General features: G+C 40.6%; 1 protein-coding gene across 2 annotated transcripts; it reads left to right on the top strand.

Moving 5' to 3' along the window:
- Positions 1 to 393: 393 nt before the first annotated feature.
- Positions 394 to 21,715, top strand: BEST3 (bestrophin 3). Of its 2 annotated transcripts, XM_040062713.2 has the most exons (10): positions 394 to 531; positions 4,198 to 4,367; positions 6,027 to 6,121; positions 6,681 to 6,914; positions 12,148 to 12,302; positions 12,986 to 13,063; positions 13,485 to 13,637; positions 16,883 to 16,963; positions 18,271 to 18,422; positions 20,796 to 21,715. In XM_040062713.2, the coding sequence occupies exons 2-10, from the start codon at positions 4,216 to 4,218 to the stop codon at positions 21,703 to 21,705; spliced, it is 2,010 nt and encodes a 669-aa protein (XP_039918647.1). In that variant the 5' UTR covers positions 394 to 531; positions 4,198 to 4,215; the 3' UTR covers positions 21,706 to 21,715. The 2 variants fall into 2 exon arrangements, with proteins under 2 accessions (XP_039918647.1, XP_039918648.1); XM_040062714.2 differs by lacking the exon at positions 4,198 to 4,367.
- Positions 21,716 to 23,141: the final 1,426 nt, after the last annotated feature.

Raw genomic sequence — 23,141 nt, 5'->3', positions numbered from 1 at the left:
TTCTTATTTAGATGTAGTTAATCAGTGCTATTCATTGATGTGTCTTACCAGGACTGTGTTAGAGACATATTGCTTTTTAAGACAAGTCTCAAAACAAAATGCTCCCTTGTTGTCCATCCCATCTTGGAGGAAATAAAATGCAAAAAAATCACCTATATGTGCCAGCCAAAACCATTGCAAGATTCTTCATTCAAATGAAAGGTCCTTCCGATGGCAAGTGGCATTATAATTATAGACTAGAAAAGAGCAAGATCAGCAGCTGCTGCTGCTGCTGCTTGCGTTTGTTCCCTGTGTAACTGACAGGACAGAGTACTTGGCAAAAACAGACTTCCAGAAGTGGAAAGACATTTTAACCCCTGTTCTTGTCAGTCCACTCCTCTTAGTGCTCAGCACCAGCAACCCCTTGCTTCAGGTTAAGGGAAGAGCAAGGTGATTATTGCAGATCTGAAGGGGACTTGGTTTAGGACGTCTAAGAAAGAGGAAGGGTCCAGGATTTGCCTTCAGGCTTGGATTGCTGAATCAAAATAGCAGGTCAGTGGATCCAGCATAAGCTTAATATGTTTTTATAGTTGGCTTAACTCAAATCTCTCTCACTCACTTTCTCTTTCATGCTCTAATCTAAAAAATAAGGTGAACAATGACAAGGGGTAGGTCTGCATAGACTACTTATTTACTATTTATTTATACATTCTGTAACGACACTTTCTTGTTCAGTTAGAAAAATTGATGGCTCTTATTTTGTACTGTGGTTTCTCTCTGAATCCTAATGCATCCTGAAATTCTCAGCCAGGCAAAAAATCTCATTTACAATTGGGTTCAATATTAATGGAGAGGGCACACTTGTATTTTTAGCTGTTTATGCCTAAAGTCTTCTTCTGATCCTAGCAAAAGTGGAGTAATATATAACTCACATTTCAGTCTGTGCTTGAGAATGTTTCAGAAGGAAATAAACACAGAGAAAAGAAAAAGCAGCATCACACGTATAAGGCAAGGTCTCTACAGGCATCAAATGGGCATAAACTTGTGTTATGTCCTCAAAACTCACAAATCCATACCAGCAAAAAGCCTAGCCCTATATCTGCTGATGAATTTAAGGGTAACATGATAATTAGGAATGTTTTTCATGACACTGGTGCCTGTGGTATCTGATCTAATGTACTCTGTCCTTCTTCAGCCCTGGCCAAAAGAGTGCTCAAGAAAGAATGTGCTGGGGGGCATCGTTATGCTTTGCTCTTCCTGTTCATCTCAGTTATAGCTTTTTAATTTCCTGTGGCCATAAGTAATGTAGGAAGGACTCTCTGCCAACATTCTGCCTGTGAACCAAGGGCTTGGGACCACTGTGCAAGAGCCAGAGTCAGCGCAAGGCTTTACACCAAAATCTCCTGTTGCAAGGGGAAGCCATACCTAAATGGTTGTAGCTGTTCTCAGAGACAAAAACCACAAATGTAGATTTAAATTTGTGTTTGCTGTGCTGAGAAATCTAACCAGACAAACACATAGCTGCCTTTCATAGATTTGTATAGTCTAAACTGTTGGGTAATTGCCTAACCTGACCTAACATATATTTTAATACATTGAATTATATTATCCTGAAGTTAAGGAAAGTATTTGCTTAGCCAGAAGATAAAACAGAGTGTACCACAGGCAAGGAAACACAAGGAAACCAAGGCACCAAAGCCTAAAATTGCTGTAACAGTCACAATTTTCTTTGCCCTGTTTCAGAGGCAGAAAGACAAAACAGATGCATCCAGTGTCTTCCAAGAGTTTCTATTTGGAGTCAAGGGCATTGAGTAAGGTGCTGAGAGATGGCTGGAGTGTGATTAAGTGAAATATAGTTGCTAGAACCAAGAAGACAAATTGCATTTCATGGATAAAACTTTTCTCCCCATCTATTGCATGGGAAAATTGTCTTAATCCTGATTCCTATTATCACTACAGCCTTGCATTTGCGGCCAAAGCCCATCCACTAGGCCTTGCAAGACAGGATTTGCATCAGGTCTGTAGAGAAGGTAGACCCACTTCGTCCAGCTTAGCTACCGACCAGTTTCTGGCACTTTCCACTTCTGATAGCTGGGATGAACCAATCCTCCCTGAACCTCCTATGCAGAAACTAAGAGTCATGTTTTTGACACTAATGGCTGCCTTCCAGCAGAGCTGCAGATGCTACAAAGGTGCTGCAAGCAATCGTTTTTCCTCTGTGGCCCACATCAGAAGAGACCTCACAGGAAGTTTAACAGATGCCCAGGTACCAGGGGAGACCAGCAGAACCCCTCAGCCCCTGCCTATGTCAGTCATGTGAATTCTCCCTGAAGGTCATCTTCTGTCCTACGATTTACCCTCAGCTTAAAAATCCTAAACAAAGGGTGACTATCCAGTCCCCTTTTCTGATATTTGGCTGCTCCCACAGTTAGCAATTTATGTTTCATTTAATCCTGCATTTGTCTAACTTCATCCTCTCATTGTGGCCCTGTGTTGTGCTGATGGTCTGGGTTCTTGCCAGGCTATAAGCCCTCCCATTATCAGACATCTTTCCTAGATCTAAGTCCGTACATTCAGTCATTCCCACTGGAGATTTCCATTACAAAGTGGACATTAATGGGGAGATAGAGACACACTTGTTGGTGATATTGCTTAAACACATACTCCACGGCATCAATGGGCAAGATCTGAAGGCTCCTACAGCAATTCCAGGAGACACTGTATATTTTTAAGCATATTTTCTTACCCCATTCCTCCCCTGTAGTCCAGACATAGATTTCTTTCATTGTTTATAAATCTCCACTTTTGGTGGAGAATGGACATCTGTGCCTTCATTTTCTTAAGCATTACATCCTGACCACAAGATTTTTAGCAGACAGGACTGCATTTCCATGCTTGCCAGTCAGACAAGTTGGCTCTTGCATTGAACTTCTTGGAGTACAACAATGACAGCAAAAAGTTTAAAGGTCTGTGCCAAGGCTCAGGAAAAGAAAATCTAACATTTGGATTCTAAAGACCAAAACCCATGCTTCTTAAAAAAAAAGTCTTCAGGCTCATGCTGGCAAACATCGAGCAGTCATTCTACAGAGGAAAAGGGACAGCCTGTAAGCAATACAAGGCTTGTGGTGTCTTTTCCCTGCTGATTCCTTTGGGGACTAAAATAAAAAATGGCACATTTACAGGTAAATTTAATGTCTTACTTTATCCTCTGCATCACAGACACAGCCAAGTTGCACAAAATACTTGTCATCCATTAACTACGAGTCCAGATTTTTCTCTCCTATCCCCCAATAGATTTGCTACAGTGGCATCACAAAAATATAGGCAAGAATCATATTTGTGATACACAGTAACTTTCTTGAGATTTTTGTGCTTCTCCTAATTACTCTGTTCCTTGCATGCTGTATAAAACTCTTTTCATTCACATTTGGAACCTGGATTTGTTTTGTAAGCATATGAAAGTTCCTGTAGCATCTCCCTGCACTGGGTAAGTAAGTACCAAACCCAGCACAAAGTATTTACCTGTGTATTTTTGGTTGTACTTTAATTACACTGTGTCTCACACTACCTACCTGGGCAGTCCTATGGCTTGTTTTGCATAGCCATGCAATGCTAAAGTATTGACAAGTATGTCTAACCAAGGAGAGATATAACAGCATTATCCAGCTGATTTCAGCTGCTGTTGTAACTGTTAATGAAAGAGGCAGTCTCCAAATCTCATTTGGTTTTTCAATGATTATAATTACCACAGCCAGCTAAAAATACTGGCTAAGGATGTACATGCATTTGTGGAATTTAGCTTTACTTCTCTTACCAAAAAGCTGAAAAGTTTTGAAAAAAATGTCAAGCAGATTTGCTTCCTATTCTTTGCTCACACTAGAGTGGAGCAAACTGAGAATAAGCAGAGACTTCAGAGGTGCCACCCAGAAAGGTGGGCACATTCAGTGCTAACTGCTGGGTTTGGGTGGTCTTTGACGTAAAGCCCAAATACAGCCTCAACAAATACAGTCTCAACAGGGCTTGTAACTGCAAGATTTTTATTTTTTGCTCTCTTTGCATATATATATGAATTCAAACACCATGTATTTATCTACACATACTATTATATATTAAAATGTACATGTATGTCCATGTGTCTATCTATACAAGGGTACATTCAGGTTAGGATGCACTGTCTAAAATGTTGTTGGTGTCCTGCTTCTCTTCTACTGTTTCTAGGCCCAGCCTACCACGACGATGACAGTCACTTATTCCAGCAAAGTAGCAAATGCCACTTTCTTTGGATTTCACAGATTACTCCTCAGGTGGAAAGGCAGCATCTACAAATTGCTGTACAGAGAATTTATTGTTTTTGCTACTCTTTACACAGCGATAAGTGTATTATACAGGTACACTCTTTCCAATTCACATCTCATTTAATGGTATACCGAAGTTTCAGACTTCCTAGTGTTAGGCTGATGAATGATGGGGGGAGGTTACTATTTATTTATTGTCTTTTCCTTGGACGTTTTCAAATGTGCTTACCTTTCCATCTTTACTGTAAGGTTCTAGAGGAAGTATGTAGAGTGTCAATACTGTTTGTCATATTCAGCTGATTGTACTTTTAGCCTAGCATTGAGCAACCATCCCACTGAAGTCAGACTAAATAAAAACTCAGGGCTAGCCTAGGTTATACAGTTTTTTTCATTCTGACTTTGAACTGTCAGTAGTGAGCCTGCCTCCCTGCTTTAGCTCATTTTGTTCTCCCTTCAAAACTGTTTTAGGTTGCTTGGTGGGAATTTAACAACTGAGAGGTAATAATTTTAGAGTGAACTTAAATAGGCAGGAAAAGCGAAGTTCTGCTTTAAGCTAGGAAGGCAGGCAAACTTGATTTTTAAGCTTGCAAAGGACCAAGGAAAACTGCGTAATAACCAGACATGGTTTTTATGTGTGTGTCACCCAGCACCTGGGAGGAACACATTAGAAGAAGAATTGCTTTTTCCACCAAGGTGTGAATTAAACACTGTATGACAAATGCAATGCATCAATTAATACAGTGGAACTTTTAATTGATGAAGTACATTACATACAATTTTCAAAATTATGGTTCAGTTCTTACCGTGATCTCTAATTAGATCTCTGCTTTTTATTGGAAGCAAGGAGAAAATGACCTTCAGTTTTTCTCTGATTAATTGCTGGTTTTTGTTCAGTAATCTATACCTGTAAGCAAAGAAATAAAATTATAGCATTAATATGTAAAGGAACACCAAAGTCTCACAGCTATTTAAATTATTGAAATGTCAGGCAATTGAAGACCATGGCAAATACACCACAGAAAGCTTTCTATATGTGCTCCAGTTTTTTTGCACAATTGTGTAAATTGCAAAAAAAAAAATTTGCAAAACCCACCAAATATTTGTTATATGTTCCTTTTATAAGAAATCAAAGAATAACTGCAATGCTCACCTATAAAAATAAAAAAATAAACTGAAGCTTGTTGTATTTCATCAGGTATCTTTTCCTGTGGGCAGAAGATACACCCATGGTCCATTTGCTATCATTTGGTGAATATTTTCCTGATTGCAAAATAAATACAGTTGTATTTTAATCTTGTCGAAAAGAAATATTTCATAGGAGCAAGAATAAAATACCCATTCCAGCAATGTAACATTTTGAAATCACAGGAATTCCATTGGTAATCTTTTCTAATTCAGGCAGACCTAAGCATTTCCATTAAGTAACAGTCTGAAAAAGGAGAGTAAGCTCTACTTGAAGACTTAGAGCTTGCTGTCATCTTTGGTCTGTGTGGGACAGCAAACTGATTCTTCAGACATATTGATCCAATTAGTAGTGCCAGTCAAATTAGTCCTGAGAAAACTACAAAGACCGGGGAATAATTCTGTTGTTTCCTCCAGCTTCTTTAATAACCTTTACCTTTAAGAATTTGCTTGAAGGCATTAGCCAAGATTGTTCCCCAGTGCACATATCTGATTATTTATACATGTTTGCACTTAGTAACTAGTGCCAGAATATTGTGGAAGGATAGATACATTTTATTTTTGCTACAGATTTTTTCTTACAGGTAGCCAAAAACGGTTCTTTGAAAAATTATCAATTTACTGTGACAGATATGCTGAACAAATCCCAGTAACTTTTGTGCTTGGTAAGTACTGGTTAAATGTGAAACTATTCTCCAACTCTGTCTCTGTTCAGGCATTTCGTGAATGTTGGTGCATGGCAGCATTTCAGAGCTGAGGGGCATGTGGGAGGTTAGAGGTTCACAATAAATCATCTGCTTCCAACAGGTCTCATCAAGTTCAAGTTGCTTTTGTCACATCAACATTTATGCTCATGTTCTTAATATACCAACAAGAAAGGTTTCCATATATCTAGGTCTAGATACATGTATCTAGATCTAGATCATACCCGCTAGCACTGATACTTGTACCTGATCTTCCAATGAACTAAATCCACCCAAAGTTTTACTACAGATGAGGAAATTTGAAAATTTGTGGGTATGAGATATTCAGCTGGAATGTACTGTTATATAACAATGTCCACTATATAATTTGTATTTATTGCATCCTGGGTTTTGACATGGCTAATTGCATTTATTCTGGGAAATGTAGCAGCTTAGTTATATGACCAACACTCTGCAAACTAAAATTAAAGTAACTGAAATCCTGATAGGACTTGGACTTTTTTTTCCCTCTAACTCTCAGGTTTCTATGTTACTTTGGTGGTGAATCGCTGGTGGAACCAGTTTGTGAACTTGCCATGGCCAGATCGTCTGATGTTGCTCATCTCCAGCTGTGTCCAGGGCAGGGATGAGTATGGGCGCTTGTTAAGGAGGACTCTCATGCGTTACGTGAATTTAACATCTCTGCTGATCTTTCGCTCTGTCAGCACAGCTGTGTACAAAAGGTTCCCCACCATGGACCATGTGGTAGGAGCAGGTACTGCGCTTTGCCTCCCCAAAATTGCTTTCCTTTCCCTCACAGATGGGGGCTCAGGGAGGGAAGGAGCCGGCCTCATTTTTTCTTTCCTGTGGCCCCATGTGTGCCTCATATGAACCCACATCAAAGCAGTCACCTTTTTGTTAGTGACTTAAATGACATAACCTTAAGAGTGCATCTTTAATGTTCTCAAAGTCTTTAGCAACACTGTAGAAAACAAACAAGTTTGACACTCCTATGTGAATCTGCTTTCAGACCCCATGGAGGCAATAGGCCTGTCCCAAATATTCAGGCGTATGGAGCAGGTACAACAGTTGGTAAAGCACAAAAAACCCTAAAGGTGTGATATAATATGAGGCAGTAGGAATGGTGACCTGTTATATGGTAGGGCCTCAATGTGTGGGATGTAAGTTGATCTGGTGTATCAGAAACTGGTCTCTTCAGGCACTTCACAAGTACAGCTTTATCTCGATTTTTATTTAAGTAGACTGCATTTTAAATAGATTGCATATTTCAAGTGTTGTGATTTACTGGAAAAAACCCTCCGCCCCAAGGGTTTTCTCTTTATATCAAAAAACTTAGCTTAAACTTAGTTTTTCAAGGATAAATATACTAAGTTTTCTGTTTCTTTCAATACCACAGTGAGTGTAATGATGGTTAAGAGACTACAGTCATGTAACACTTTGTCTATCAAGGACTGACTGCTCAGTATTTAAAGGCAAGGTGTGGCACCGTGCCTTCTGACAGGCATGGTCAGTGTCAGAGGTAGAACAGCGATGCAAAGCTATGGGGATCTGTTCCAAACAGAAGTCATGCTTTCTACTGAATGTCTTGAATTTCTTAAAATTATTCCTTTGGCAGAGATTAGTAAGCAAAGTTGTAGCAAGTTAAAATATGCAGTGTGTATATACACACACACATTTCAAATATGTGTGAGAAGCTTTGGATATTTTTTTATATATATATATATATATATATATATATATATATATAGCCAGGCAGAATGCACCAAACACTGAAAAAAAACCCCAAACCTTTATGTTGGATTCATTGAATTTTAAAGTTCTCTTCCTTGTGCTGTGAAACAAAACTGTTTACCTGAGCCTGTGAGAGGTCAAGGAAGCTTCTGTCACTCTCCCCAGCAATCTGCTTCTACTACGCACTGGAAAATTACAACATTTCCAGGCAGCTAATCTAGCTCTGCCTCCCTATTGCTAAAGACAATCTGTTCCAAAGAGACAGAATGTCACAGCATTGTACCAAAATTGTAGACTGGAAAGCAAGTTTTGTTGGCTTTTTTAACAGTGAAAAATCTTCTACAATAAACTGTGCATATAAGTGCAGATAGCGTAGTCAGCTCTGGATTTCAGTACTTATTTTGTAGGTTTTAATGCATATTGTCCTGCAGAATTTTTATTGATGCAGTACCTAGCATTTCAGGGTAGATTTTTCTCCTATTAATATTCAGTGACTTAGACAATACTCTGTAATCATCCCCTCCCTAGCTCCCTGTGGCAATGCATATCAGACTGCATGGGAGGGAGGCATTTAATACGAATGTGTACAGCACAAATCTGATACTTACAGCATAGTCATCAATGAAACATCTTATGATAATTTCGCATTTTGCTGTCAAACTGAGAACTGCCATGACATAACTATTGCTACACACTTATTTTCTCAGCAAATGAGCTGCTTAAATTCATAGATTTTAAAATTGAGAACGGTGCTACAATAATCTAGTCTGACTCACCCATAACACAAGGCACAAGAGCTTGCTAGCAACATCCTTTAATATGCTGCAATTTCTGACTGAGTTGTAATACCTTCTAGGAATATAATCAGCCCAGATTTAAAATTCAGATGAATATACTTGAGACTACACCGCATCCTAGGTGAACAGACATTCACAACATTAAACTTGTTGTTGAAGTGTGACAATATTATTCTCAGTCTGAACCTGCACAGTGTTATCTTCTATTCACTGAATTTTGTAATAGGTTTGTGTTCTTCTATCTTGAATTAGAAGAAAACATACCTTTTCCCTCAATAGTTACCTGTTAACAGACTGCATAAAGGCTTGAATGAAACTCAGGATCTTCACCAAATGTAGTTTCTCCCTGTAGGATACAGTCTTGAGTGCTGGACCTTCCTTCTGACTCTTTCTCATGTTCTAACGCTCTTTATGGAACTGTAGACAGTAGATCCATGTAGATTCACTTCTTTATGATGCTGACTGCTGGGACACACATGCTGTGTCAAATACCTAGCAGCCATCCTGAGCACAGCAATCCTGTTGGCGGCAAGGTGCAAGAGGGAAGTTGGATGTTCAAGAACACGACTGTTAAAAAGCAGAGTAATGAGTGAGCAGCTGAGCAGAGAGACCCCCAAAAGAGCTGATGGGAAACACTGAAGAGAAACATGAGGTGTGAGCTCAGCAACATGAATACCTATGGATGGCTGAAAACTGCAGTCCCAAATCCTCTACTGGAAGGAAGAACGTGAATTAACCCTTTCTGTGAATGACACAGAAGCAGAAAATGAAACTTTTATCTACTTGATCATGTTCCTTCTTCTCTAACCACTAATACTAAAAATATGTAATGTAAATAACTCAAACCAATCTTGTCTCAAACCATTGAGTATTGTCAGGAGAACTGAATACTCTTTGAATCACTTAAGGAAGAGCATGAGTGATTTTTTTCCCAGCCAAGATTGTGTTCTCATCAATCATTTTCCTGTAAGATCTCTTTGGCTGTTGACATTAGTGTCCTTTGATTATTTACTGATTGCACTCCATGTCATTTTTCCGATGCTTTCACATGGATTCAGTGCCCTGTCATTCCTTAGGTCATCCTTTTCAAGACCTTAGCAAAATATTTGACAAATATTTCCCATTTCCTGGAGCTGCTCCAGTCTTTCAGTGCTTGTCAAAATCAGTATTCTTGTTTAGAGAGTTTCTTGGTTAATTCTTTGAATATTCCTAAATAAAAATAACATTACCATATTTAGAAACCATGTAATTTTAATAACTGAATTTTGATATCCTCCCCTATATTTGATGGAATATAAAGTGTTCCTTTACCACTGCAATAACAGGGAGATATTCTGAACTGTATGTTGTTTGTATTGCCAGCAGTAAGAGCAATCCAGAATTAGTATTTTCTGCAATAAGAATACTAGACATTATTGATACTCATCAAAGAGAATATTTAATCAATATTGACACAAACACTTCAATGCCAATTTTAACTTTATAATTAAAGAACCCCCAGACTTTGTTGAGCTCTCTGAACAAAAGGCGCCTGGTTTCAGTGGAAAACCGAACTGATCCTTCCTGATCTTTGCAACCCCTTCAGCCAATGTCTTTCCAGAGCCTCCAAGTGACTTGCATCCAGTGTTTACTCCACACTCAATTTTTTGTTTTTCTGTTTGTCTGTTTCAACCTGACAGAAGTATCTTTTCCTGTCCTGTAATAAGCAGGCTGGCAGCCTGCTTATTACAGGACAGGAAAAGAAAAAAGGACAAAAACTAAAGGCAGCCAGAAAGACTGTCTTTTAGGAGTCAGGAGTCATGACTAGCAGGTTAATTTGTCTGGTTGCCTGATTATTTCTGTGAGGTTGATTATGAGAAGTGGCTGCAAAATGCCCAGGGAACTTTTAAAAGCTTTATCTTATTCTGTTCTGAAATTCTTTGTACTGTCTCTTGCTGCTGAATATTTCCTCTTCCACGGTGTTTTTCTGTCCTGTCTTTGCCTTCCTTCTCAGTAGTTGCAGTATTTCATACCTCCTTATGTAGGCTTGTTCCAACTGTACAATACAGACACTTTCCTTAACAACAGAATATTTAAGATTGCAGTGATTAGCGGATCTCCTTTAATTTAACTCACATTTCTATGCAACAAAACTGATTTTCTTTATATTTATTTGTTTGCTGTGTCATGTATCTTTGGCAGTGTTAACCATAATGGACATATTCTTAATTGCTAGTTGGAGTCTACTGTCAATTCCCTTACTGTATTTTCAGCATTCAAACTTGTAATTGGTTGGCTGAGGCCCCTATTTTGGGGCTATCATGTTACTAACTGCCTTATTTCAGAGCTAATGTCAATACAACAAAAGACGCTTTATAACCCACCCTGACAGATGTTACAGACATGAGCAAAAACTAAGATCCTCCAAACATGACAGTTGCTCCAATACCAGAAAATCCAAGGTTTGGACAAAGGAAAATGTGAATTTTATGAGGTTGTTTTTGCCAAAGCCTGGGTGAAGGACAGCAGAGCAGAGCTTTCTTCCCCAAGGGGTAGAGCTGTTGCTCCAGAAGCTAGCCGCTCCCTTGCCAGTCCCAGGCAGAGACAGGCTCTGGTGCAGGATTTGTCACGTGCAGCCCTGGCTCCCCAGTTATGTGACCTTGGACCTGTTTGCAGCAGGGGGAAGCAGGGCTTCACTAGGCAGGAGAACTCTTCAGGAAACTTAACACCTTCCCAGCACCCCAGCAAGGCAAATTGCCAGGCAGAGAACAGCTTCAGCCTGCAGCCCCACGGCATGTCACCGGGCCCAGCGTCCCTTAGCAGCGGGATTTCTGTGCACGATTCCCTCTTCACCTCTTTGCATGCCTTCATAGCCCCAATGAAAACATCAAACCATCTGTCAGGGAAGTATTTCACTGGCAGAAGGCACACACTCTGTTGGGCTCTGTTTCTTGTATGCAGTTGTATCCTCTGTTGCTTGCTCACTGCTTTGCAGATACAAACAAAAATTTATCACAATCTGGTCATATAACTGCCCTTATAATATATGTCAAAATGCTTCTGAAAGCCATCACGGGTGAAAAATGTTTCTCGACTGATCTATACAGTACCTTATTTTTCTGAAAGCAGAATATGAAACTAGAGAGTAATTTGCACAATTCGTATTACTCTATGTATTTACCATATGTCAGCAGTTAGATAGGAGAACACAGTAATAGCAATTTTTTTGCCTGTATTGGTAAAGAGGAATTTAGCTTAGGTATTTAAGGCAAAAAGAAGTTCTTTCAAGCAAGGTCTGTCCTGGAATATATTTTTTTGTTTGTTTTAAAGAGGAGGTTACTAGTTAGAATTAGGAGTTGTGTTTAGCAAAGTTCTATGCAAATATTACATAAACAGATAGAAATATATTCCAGACTTCTAGTATCAGTAATACTGAAAGCACAGAATAGATGAAGGTTGTTTTGGTTTTTTGGTGAACAGGTTTCATGACAAAATATGAAAGAAAACTTTTTGATGACCTTAAGTCTCCCCACCTGAAATACTGGGTCCCATTTGTCTGGTTCGGAAATTTGGCATCAAAGGCACGAAAAGAGGGAAGAATTCGAGACAGTGTGGATCTGCAGACACTGATGAATGTAAGTAGAAAAAAGAAATCTACAAAAAACTAATCTGAAATTGCTTTTCACTTACATAATTTGTTTTATTTAGTATGCACAGATCTCCTGTGTTATCTAAATGACCTTACTCAGGATTTATCCCACTACCCTTTGTGTAGCAATGTACACTTAAACACACACACAGAGCAGTGTTCACTGAGATTCTTTTTAGTATGACTAAGAAGGTATTGAAAGAAGCAAAAAATTGATGAGTAAAAAATTATTGTAACTTCACTCTAAATTCATACTTGTTCCATTGCTAAAAATATGAGAAATGAGAATAATTTGGTGTTTTGAAGATTTTATTATCAACTTCAGAGAAGATAATATCCCTGAATATTTCATTAAGTGGTAAAATATACTTTTTACGATATATTATATTTTCTTTCATGTATCACTAGACTGTGAGTAAGATAGAAACAGAAGATGAATTGTGAAGAAATACAAAGTATACTAGGCACTCCAGCTTCATAAACCATGTCAACATTCAAATGGGGTGCTGGATACAGTTATAGTATCAATTTATATATCCTATACTTTCTTTTCTCCCTGTCCTTTTAGATGTGCAAAAGTAAACTACAAATTCAGATTTGTATCCCATGCAATTTTATTTTGTTGTGGTTTCTTGCTGGTTGTTTGTTTGTTTTTTTCTCCCCTTTTAGGAGATGAATAAGTACCGGTCTTGGTGTAGTCTTTTGTTTGGTTATGACTGGGTTGGAATTCCACTGGTCTATACTCAGGTACTCAGCTATTATCCTGTTGAAAATTCAAAGCATAATTTCCATAAAAGGGGAGTTGGTACCAAACATTCATAGTATAAAACATTCATAGTCCTGACCAGAGTGTCTGAGATATTGAGCACTGGTTCGCTCACGCAGGATCATGGAGGCCTGGCTAACTATTAAAGATATATTTAATGCAGAGCTGTTTTGAAAATCTTGCATAATTTGGAAGGGGAGGGGGGGGGAAGCACTGAAATGTTTTTCCGTTTCCTGAGTGTTCTTCCTGGCCATAATTATTCCTGTGGCCTCTGTATTTGAAATACTTCCTACAGACTTACAAATTATATTGCAAAAGGTATAAAAAGGCCTTTGGGTCTAGGTTGCCTTATGCATAAGATTGTATTAATTCATTATTTCAATGAAGTTCTGTTCTTTGCAGGTTGTTACTCTCGCAGTCTATACCTTTTTCTTTGCCTGCCTGATAGGGCGTCAATTTTTGGATACTGACCAAGGGTACCAGGGACATGACTTGGATATTTACATTCCTATCTTCACACTGCTGCAGTTCTTCTTCTACGCAGGATGGCTCAAGGTAAACTGGCTTTCTGGGCAGGCGATGGGGGACCCCCCTGAGAGGCTGGTCAAGGTGTCAGATCTGTGACACACCTGTAAAATAACCAATGAATACTAAAGTTCCACCAGAGGAGAATTCAGCCTGAAGTGTTCCGTGGTCATATAGAACTTATCATACAATACATTTTTAATTCCACCTGACAGACCATATGGTAAGAAAGGGTCATGAATCTGAAGGAGCCCATTTTAATAGCGCCAATACAGCCACAACTCCCCAAGGGAGTATTACTCCCACAGGGTCTCAGGACTTGAACTATAAAGTGACAGAAAAGAGATTAAAAAAACCTTTGTCCCACTGCATTCTGCAATGGGGAACTATGGCTGCAGACCTGGCATCAGCTGAAAGGGACTGATTGATACTTTCTTCTCATGATCAAAGCTGGTAGTATCTGCTGTTACCCTCATCAGACGCAGGCAATTAAAGGTCCCCAGTTCCACAGGGCTGTGAAAGAGTGACAGACAACATTGGCTAGAACTCTTCTGCATAAAAATGTTTGTCAAAAAGAAGAGCTATAGAGGAATTAGATGCTGCCCATCAGCCTGTTGATGACTGCTAGGCTAACGTATCACAGTCAATCTGATAGTTGAGTAATTAAGCCACATATCTCAAGGTGGTTCTTTCCTGTGCAACAGACTAACTGGAAAAAAGTTTCATTGGGGTCCATCTGCATTAGATTTCATTTTGTGTTTATTAATCATGGCTGGAAATATATAGACGTAACTTTTCTGCTGGAATACAAATGGAACAAAGTTGGACAGTTTTAGAGACACCTTCCCACAGCCAGCTCCAAAGGGCAGAGTAGAGAAGGCAGTACACCAAGCTGGCAGATGTAAGGAAAAGTAAAGTGCGTGCAGGACAAGCTCTTCTAGTGTCCTAGGAAATGAGGGGGGAAAGGATTTTGCCTCATATGGACCAGCCTGGATGGGAGCAGGAGAGAGAGGAAGGGAGGCTGGTATGGTGAAGGTATCAACTTCTCCTGGAAAAAAGTGAGGTTTTATTTCTAGGCAGTGTATTCCTGTTATATAGAGGGTTAAAAACAGTGATCTGTCCCTCTTGACCTCCTGCTGGTGCTCCTGAGGGGAAATGGGTTTTCCTTCTTCAGCACCCAAGGATGTTTATAGCATCTCTACCAGTCAGATTAAGAGCTCCCAGACAACTCCTGGCTGTGGCAGGTATGAGATGCCACTGTAACTGAAAAATCTTCGGCATAAGGAAGTGAAAGGAAGGAGATGAAGTTTTTAAAAGTTAATTTAATATCAGTAGTGTTTCCTCAGACTAGAGGTTCATCCAAACATTCAGTGCCCTGAGGTGGGATATTTTTTTTTGAGGGTTACAGCCAGTTTCCTGCTGAGTGTGTTGGACTTTGGCTGCCAGGCAGCAAAAACTGACTTCCAGTAACATGGCAATTCCTCAGAAATAATGTGCAAACTGAGCTCATTCCTTGGCCTCAAGCCTGGTCTGTTATACTTATAATACAGGGCCAAAGTTTCCCATTACATGAGACACTTCTAAATCCCCATTTTCATTACAGGGACAGATTAACTGTCCAAATACAGAGTTTAGTTGTCCAGCACTACATTCCTTTCTGGAGAATAAAGTAATGTCTCATTTGCCAGGACCAGGTCAGCCAAAATGAAAGCCACCACTACTGTCTGCTCTGTCCCAGTCTTCACTTTTTTAAGGTCATGTGTTTTTTAGGTTTTATGGTGGGTTTTTGAGTGGTGGTCCACTGGTTTACACAAAGCTGGTCCATGTCTTCCCTGGAGAGCCACAACACAGACTGTGTTTTAATACCATTTAATACCATATGAAGGAGTGTGAGCAGAGGTGATCCCTGTCTCCTTTCATTGCTCCCACCTTACAGGGGTTTTTGTAGTGTTAATCTACTCAGCAGTTCTTTTGTTGTGTGCCAATGCTGGCCTGGGAAGTGGTGGCCTTGGAGAGTCAGCAAGTGCTTTACCGAAAAATATCCAGAGAGCAACCACATTACAGCTATATTTATATATTTATATTTAGATCATAGCTGTCCATAGTGAGGTTAACGAACAGGACTGTTTAATCATACAATTGCTTTACCCATATCCACATTAAACCAAGGACTTGACTGCTGCTCCTGTGCATGGCCCTGGTGATCACAAGTCTTGGAAGGATTATCAAGAATGTGATCAGCTTCAAAACCAGGGCTTAAAAAGATAAACAGAAGGAGAAAAGAATGGAGGGGAGAGGATATTTAACATCAGTGTACCAAGAAACTAGAAAATATAGAAGCAGTCTGAATTTCCTAATTTTTTTTTTTTTTTAATTTTTCTATTTAATCTTTTTTTTTTTTTTTTTTTTTTTTTTCCCTACATCAGCAGCCATGTGCTTACCCTCCACACAATGTACTTTAGTGATCATGGGGGTGGGGGACAGTCTCTTGGGGTTTTTTCACTGGATATGGGGAGCCAGAGAGGGTTCCCTTTTCAGACAAGTTCCGAGAATAAGGTACCTCACCACAAATGTGTCTGAGCTCACTGTCTGATTGTGTCCTCCACAGGATGAGCTTCTGCCCTGCAATTTCAACCACTTCAGGTACAGAAACCCAAGCCAGCAGGCTGAATTAAAGAACAAATTCAGATTCTGTCTCTGGGATTGGGCTAGCATGATGCACAGAATTCACTTGAGTCAAGTTTTTTTGTAGGTTGCTTTCCCTCAAAAGCCTTGGAAGGTTGCCATTGGGGTTAATGCTGATAAAGAAGCAGGGGCAGAAGCCTGAGGTGGAGAGCTGAGTTCTGCTCCCTCCAGCAGACTTCAGCTGCAAGGCTTGGGAATACTGACCCCATGGGCTCGTGGACTATTGCAGACAACAGGGCAATACCAGGGCCTCCAGCTGATAAACCATTCATTTAAATGAGCCAAAGACAACAGTAAGGAAAGTTAATGGTTATTGGATGTGACAATTACCTTGGCCCAGACATGTCTCAGTTCCCAGTAGGCCAGCACTGACAGTGATGACTGACAGCACCAGCGAGGCACAGAGATATGAATCCATAGTGAAAGCAAGCTGTTCCTTCGCTAGGCTGGCAGAACCATCACGCAGGAGCTCAAGCTATGATTGCAAGTGACAGGTAGAGAAAGAGAGAAAAATCCAATCCTACTTTCTCTGCAGCAGTAGAATTGACATGGCATGCCAACCTCTCTTCACTATCTCGTTTTCTTTCCAGGTCGCTGAGCAACTCATTAATCCGTTTGGAGAAGATGATGATGATTTTGAAACTAACTGGTGCATCGATAGAAATTTACAGGTTGCTGTTGTTATTTCTTATTCCAGCTTTACTCTACCATAGGTCATCATTAAATCTAACACTATGTCCTATATTGAGGAATAAATCAGGGCAACAAGGCCAGCAAAACATATTCTTTCCCTGAAGGATTACCTGTGGCTGTGATGCACAGTTTGTTTTCACAAGCTAATTCATGTTGATTTTGGTATTTGGCATTTACAATGCCTGACTAAACATGCAATCAGCTGACCTTAAATTATAAGACTACTCTATGCTTAGAAAACTTGTAATGTAGGTCAGTCCTGCAAAATCCAAAAGTCATTCCCACATAGATAAGAACGTATTTTGCTAATCTAAATGTCTCGAGATTAAAATTTTGCATATGAACCTTCCTTTAAAAAGAAAGGCAGCAAAACTAGTAAAGAGACCAAGCAGAGCCCTGAATTAACAATCAGGGCCAGTACCATGATTCATATTCGGATGCTGTCACCCACGGCAGTATCTGTGGTCAGCACAGGAGCCAGTGTCCCCAGTCACAGGGGCTGTGGGATGACAAGGGTACAGGTTTATTCCAGTTACCCCTGATTCCCAAAGAGCCCTGGCTCTTGTGCTGTGCAGGAGCTCGGAGACATGAGGGTCCCACAGCACCTGCTGCTCCCCTTGCATAGAGACAAGCACAGGGCTGGCTGGGCTGCTGTTGGGCTCCACTTCAGCAAAGCAGAGCCCAGGAGTTAGGGGGAGCAAGGGCCAAATAAACCACCAAATTAAGCAAAGTAATCAGAGTAAGCCATGCAGGTATGTGCAAGAATGGGAAAGAACTTCACACTGACAAAGATGCTCTCTGGCTCAGCAGCACCATGTCGGGATACTAATGCTCCTGTGCCCTAGAGCTTGTTGTGTAAAATTTATCAGAAGGATGTTCACATAGTTGATTCGGAATGTCTTAAAGTGGCAATGAGACCTATCAGAGAGATTCTTGACCTCTAAACATTTTAAGGAGCACGTATGTAATACTTTACAGAGACTTTCCACAGCACATGATGGATCACATTTAACTCATTATACATGTGGGAAGGACTTCAATCTGGCACAAATATTTTTGCAGTACAGAAGATTCAAGTTATGATAAAATTTATGCTTTCATGAGTACAGGCAGATATAGGGGGTTTGTTTTACAATACTGAGTCTCTTCCTAATGCCCAGGCCATCATACACAGCTTATGTTAAAAGTTTTCTGAAAGAAATGTTTACCCAGGGGGTATAAAGTAAACTATTTAATATACTCCACTATGTTGAAAGTGACATGATTTATGCAAAAAAATTTTAAGGTTTCACTTCTGGCGGTGGATGAGATGCACATGAACTTGCCAAGGATGGAGAAAGATATTTACTGGAATGACACCTCTGCCCGGCCACCCTACACAAAAGCAGCTGCTGATTACTGTATTCCTTCATTTCTTGGATCAACTATTGAAATGGGGTGAGTGGCACAAAGGGTCCTTAATGCTATCAGGAAGATCACCACCCCAAGAGTCTGCATTGATTGGCAATCAGTGCAGGATGCAGGCTCTGACGATACTCGAAGCAGAGAAGATGGAAATGGAAAAAGAAATTAGGAGGGAGTGGACAGGCTGGTGTTGGTGAGAGGATGTCTCCAGTGGTCCACGTGTTCATCCAAGTTGTGCACACATATCTTAAATTGTATCATCAATAAATAGAGCATGTTTGCAGGGAGGGTTTGTTGATAGCCTCTGAACACATTTGTTGATAGTCTCTGAGCACAAGATGATACCTGAGGACAGTGACTGACTTTTCCTAATAATACTTGCTTTGCTACAGCTTCTTCATGCATCCCCAATTAGCAAAACAGCTATTCCTTTGTTCATTTAGTAGCAGACGACAGTTGAAATCAGTCCATATTTTTGTGAAGATCAACAAGAAATCATCTTTAATGTTATGACTTTTCATTGACAAATAATCTTGGTAGGGAAGTTGAAATGGTCAGATTTTGTGAAGGTACTAAGAGGATTTATTTGCAGAGATCAACAAAGAACAATGGTTGTGAAGAACAGAGGGGATGGGATTGCCCCCTGTTGTCAGGATCTATATGAGAAATCAGTGACAGGCCAGTTAGCTTAGAAGCTGTTAGTTTAAATACTTGTGACATGCTGTAATATAGACAGGCCAATAAATGTAAATACCCTAATGCCTGAAAAAATACCAGGCAAGTAGATGTTCTCATCTGAAAACCTTTTTTAAAACTTAACAGAAGCCGATTTTTAACTTTAGAAACCATCTCAAGATAGTTGCAATTTTCCCATCATTTTCCACCTTTATCAAAATAAAAATGTCTTCAACTTTTTTGCTTCATTTGACCTCAAAATTGTGGATTTCTCATTTTTGTTCCTCTTATTTTTTCATTTTTGCATGCATTCTACTACAAAGGACAATGATTTATATGAGTTCCTTTTATCACACACTGCCTTTTCAGAAGTTATTTCCTTCTGGAAAAAGCTATACAATGGCAAAAATAAAAAAGTAAAGAAGAAAGTTTAAAAAGCAAAGAAGAAAAATTCATAGAATATAGTTTATTTTAAGGTAATTTCTAGGGGGAAAAGGTGGCAAAGAAGAAACATCATTAAGCCTGCAAACAATTTTTTAATAAGAAGTACTTCACACAAAAAATTAAGGAAGGAGTGAATGAAAAGTAGCTCCCTGATAGCTCCTGTGGAATGCAAACAGCTCTGATGTGTTGACTTTTTATTAATTATCTTCTCATCTGAACAGCTTCTCTGCTCATATCTCTAAAAATAATGATAGTTACTACACAAACTTCAAAAACAAGCTCTAAAAAGTCTTCCAAGCCCAAAGCAAATATATAAAACTTGATCCCAAATCCAAAGTTTTCTCCAGTCACCTCAAGCTTACATCTGGAAGAGGTTGCCCAAAGAGGTGGTAGATGTCCAGTCCTATCAACATTCAAGGCCAGGTTGGATGGGGCAATGAGCAACCTGACCTAGTTGAAGGTGCCCTGCTCATCGCAGGGAGGTTGGATTAGACACCTCTGAAAGTCCCTTCCAACATAAACCATTCTATGATCTTCACAAATGCTGGATGAAGTTCCTCTGTCCCTCCAGGTTAGTGTTCCCTGCTTGTGCTCCTTGCCTCAGATTTGGCCCAAGCCCCTTTGACATTCTTGTCCTTAGGACAGGTAAATGGGCCAGTTTTTCTTGTCCAGACTGCACTGAGTCTGTGACATGTATGGAATCCACTAGCATATGCAGCAATAGTTTTTCTCATGAAGCACCAAGGCTGTGCAGGAGAAGAGTACCAGGTACAGGTGAGACCTTCAGACACACTGTCATGCCCCAGAAGTAAGTGGGATTTGGCCATCTGAGTAATTTCAACATTTTTTTAAAATTGTTGTCCTCTATTTCCAGCAGTTGCTTTTTCACTGCTGCTATTTTTGCCTGAAGGATTCACCTGAAAAAGTAACCACAGTGCTGAATAGGGTTCCTTTCTCCCCTTTCCCTCCCCCTGAGCACAAGCCTAACCATGTGGAGCTGCCTCAGAAGGCAGCAGCTCAAATATGAAATGGTGCCAGATGCCTGGTTGGATGCCCTCTCAACCCGGTCCTTCGGAGAAGAGACGTCTGGATGTGGAAAATTCTCTGTATGATCTGGCTGATTCAAAGGCACAGACACACTTTCCTGGCACCCTCACCCTTTACTTCTTTCTCTTTAGGGACACACTAGGGCCTTGGTCTTGGGTCTTATGTCTGAGACAGGGGGATAAATGTGCATAGAGATCCAATGCTTCCTCCATTGAAGTGACATCTGGCTTTATTTGGCAGGCTGGCTGATACCGAATTTCTTTATGGGGAAGAGTGGCCTTGGGAAGAGGAGAAACGCCAGAGACAGTATTCAGTTTTGAGACGAGTCAAGAGGTTTCTCAGCGTCCATGAGGGTCCTTCATACCCAACTCACCAGCGCTACAGTCGGCAGACGAGTGAGAACTCAGTGTTTTTCCCAGCAGATGAAAAGGGGCACATCAGACGGCTACAGGAAATGCACACAAGAGGGAGGCACTCTACCTCAAGCTTCAAGAAGAAATACGAAGGAGTTACCAGAAGTAACAGGCTTCATGGCAGCCGAGAGCTAGGACCCATAACAGAAACCTCAAGGAATGAGGTGACCAAGGAGTTTGGTGACAGTGACACCTCATCTGAGACAACCAGGCCAGTTCCTGAGGTCATCATTTCTGAAGCCCAAGAGATTGAACCTGATGTGCTGGACAAACCAGACCTGCCAACAGAGCGCTCTGCAAGCGTGCCAGAAGAGAAGCTCCAAAGGATCCTAGCTGAGGCAAATATGGCTCTTCTGAACCAACACTTTTTCCCCCCAGAAATGACTCCATACCTCTCAAGTTCAGAGGTGCATCAGTCACTTCCTAGTATGATAGGAGAGCCCAAACATGAGCCCCAGGTTAGTAACATAGCTGGTCTCATAACAGATCATGAGAGAAACCTTCAGCGATGGAGTTTACCAAGCTTCCATAGTCCCAGTACAGCATCAAATGCTGATGCTGCACCACCTTCAACAGATTCTGGGACAACTTCACAGCCAAGGACATTCAGTGATAGAGAAAGTGTTACTTCTGCTTCTGCTCCACAAACATTTGAGATGCAGGACTTATGGGAAAATCTGGACAGTAAAGAAACAGCCATAGTAGAATTTTCTAATGAGAGTGAAAGAAAACTTTGACCATTCTTCATCTGGGTTTGACTGAACTTCTTGTGTTCTCTTGAACGTGGTTCTCACACAAATTTGCTGAAAGTGCAGAAGGGCAGACTCCATATTCAGAGAATTCATGTACAAGATCCAACAGAGGATTTGGACACCTAAATAGGAGGCATTGTGGTGACATAGTTTAAGCCACTTGGTCACTGACTTGAAATCTGTTACCCTGTGGGAAATATATTTACAGGGAGAATTGAGAGCCTCCATATGTATATGGCAGTGAGGTGTGTAGACAACTAGAGGAAACACTAAGGTTATCAGAAGAGTGGGTATGGTTCTGTCCACTTTGGATATACATTGAACTCTGCTGCCTTTGTCTGCTCCATCAGCATAAGGTCCATGACATCCCTGTAAGATCTACCAGCAGCTTTGGTTTCTACTCAAGTGCCTCAAAGGCAAGATGTGGGCTCAATTCCTTACTCAGCCTGGAAAGATTCAGCCTACCATCTCCCACTGCCTGGAGGAACACTTGACAAAGCAGGCACCTCATTTGTGTAGGACAGTATTCTGCCCCACTCGTGATGAAGCTATGCCACTAAAGAGTAGAAAAATTAAAAGGATTAAATGTTATATTTAATTTTAAACAATGGAAGGTGCAAAACAGCTGATGAGCTGGGCATGGGATGTCTGAGCCCTGAAGCATATATGTGGCAAATCCAGTGACAGTTTATTGTAAAATGAAGCTCCCTGATGGCTTCCCTTGTGATGACAGGGCTGCAGCACTCTCTCAAGAGGTGATGGAGCTGCAGCTGCAACTGAGCTTAGGGCTCCACTCTTGTGGAGATCTGGATATCTTCAGCTGGAAGTGTACAGGCTGTAGTCATCCCAGGCAGACAACAAAATGGCCCATGACTTCTACGAAAACTGTTCTCCACTTCCTAAACCTCTCCCCCATTCCCATGCTGCCTGGATGTACCACACACATTCTTAATTAACCCAAACCTAAGTCAGCATTAGGTGGCTCCTGCTACTGCAGAGATGACCAAGCCACCTCCCTAAACCGGCTGATAGTGACCTGGCCTTTCAGCTGTCGCTCCTGCAAGAAGTCTCAAAGTAGGACAGGAAAGCAGCCATAGCTCCTTGGGTTTAGATCTCACCCATGTTAACAAAAGTGCAGTCTGGAGCATGCTGCCAGCATTCTCCCATCAGTGAGTATCCAAGTAGACAAGGGAGAGACAAGGTAGCTCAGGGACTGAGAGAACAGAGAGAGAGGGGAACTGAAAGTTATGGGTCTGCAACAACCAGCAAAAGCAGTATGGACTGCATGGATAGCAAGTCCTCCCGGCTTTCTTATTCAGAAGGTTGCACTTCAAAACACAAACCAGCCTCTCTGCCATGGTAATTGGTAACACCAGTGGCTCCTGAGAGAATTTAGAACTCCCTGAACCTGGGAAGGGAGT

The sequence above is a fragment of the Hirundo rustica genome, chromosome 4 (assembly GCF_015227805.2).
Source record: "Hirundo rustica isolate bHirRus1 chromosome 4, bHirRus1.pri.v3, whole genome shotgun sequence".
NCBI lineage: Eukaryota > Metazoa > Chordata > Aves > Passeriformes > Hirundinidae > Hirundo > Hirundo rustica.
Note: the sequence above shows the minus strand (reverse complement) of the source record. Positions and strands in the feature narration are given on the sequence as shown.

Bases quoted from the DNA above. Each gene is read 5' to 3' on its own strand.
- BEST3 (XM_040062713.2), top strand. From the start codon at position 4,216: ATGACAGTCACTTATTCCAGCAAAGTAGCAAATGCCACTTTCTTTGGA. The intron at 6,915-12,147 runs GTACTGCGCTTT...TTTGGTGAACAG, and splicing joins GGACCATGTGGTAGGAGCAG to GTTTCATGACAAAATATGAA. The intron at 13,064-13,484 runs GTACTCAGCTAT...TGTTCTTTGCAG, and splicing joins TTCCACTGGTCTATACTCAG to GTTGTTACTCTCGCAGTCTA.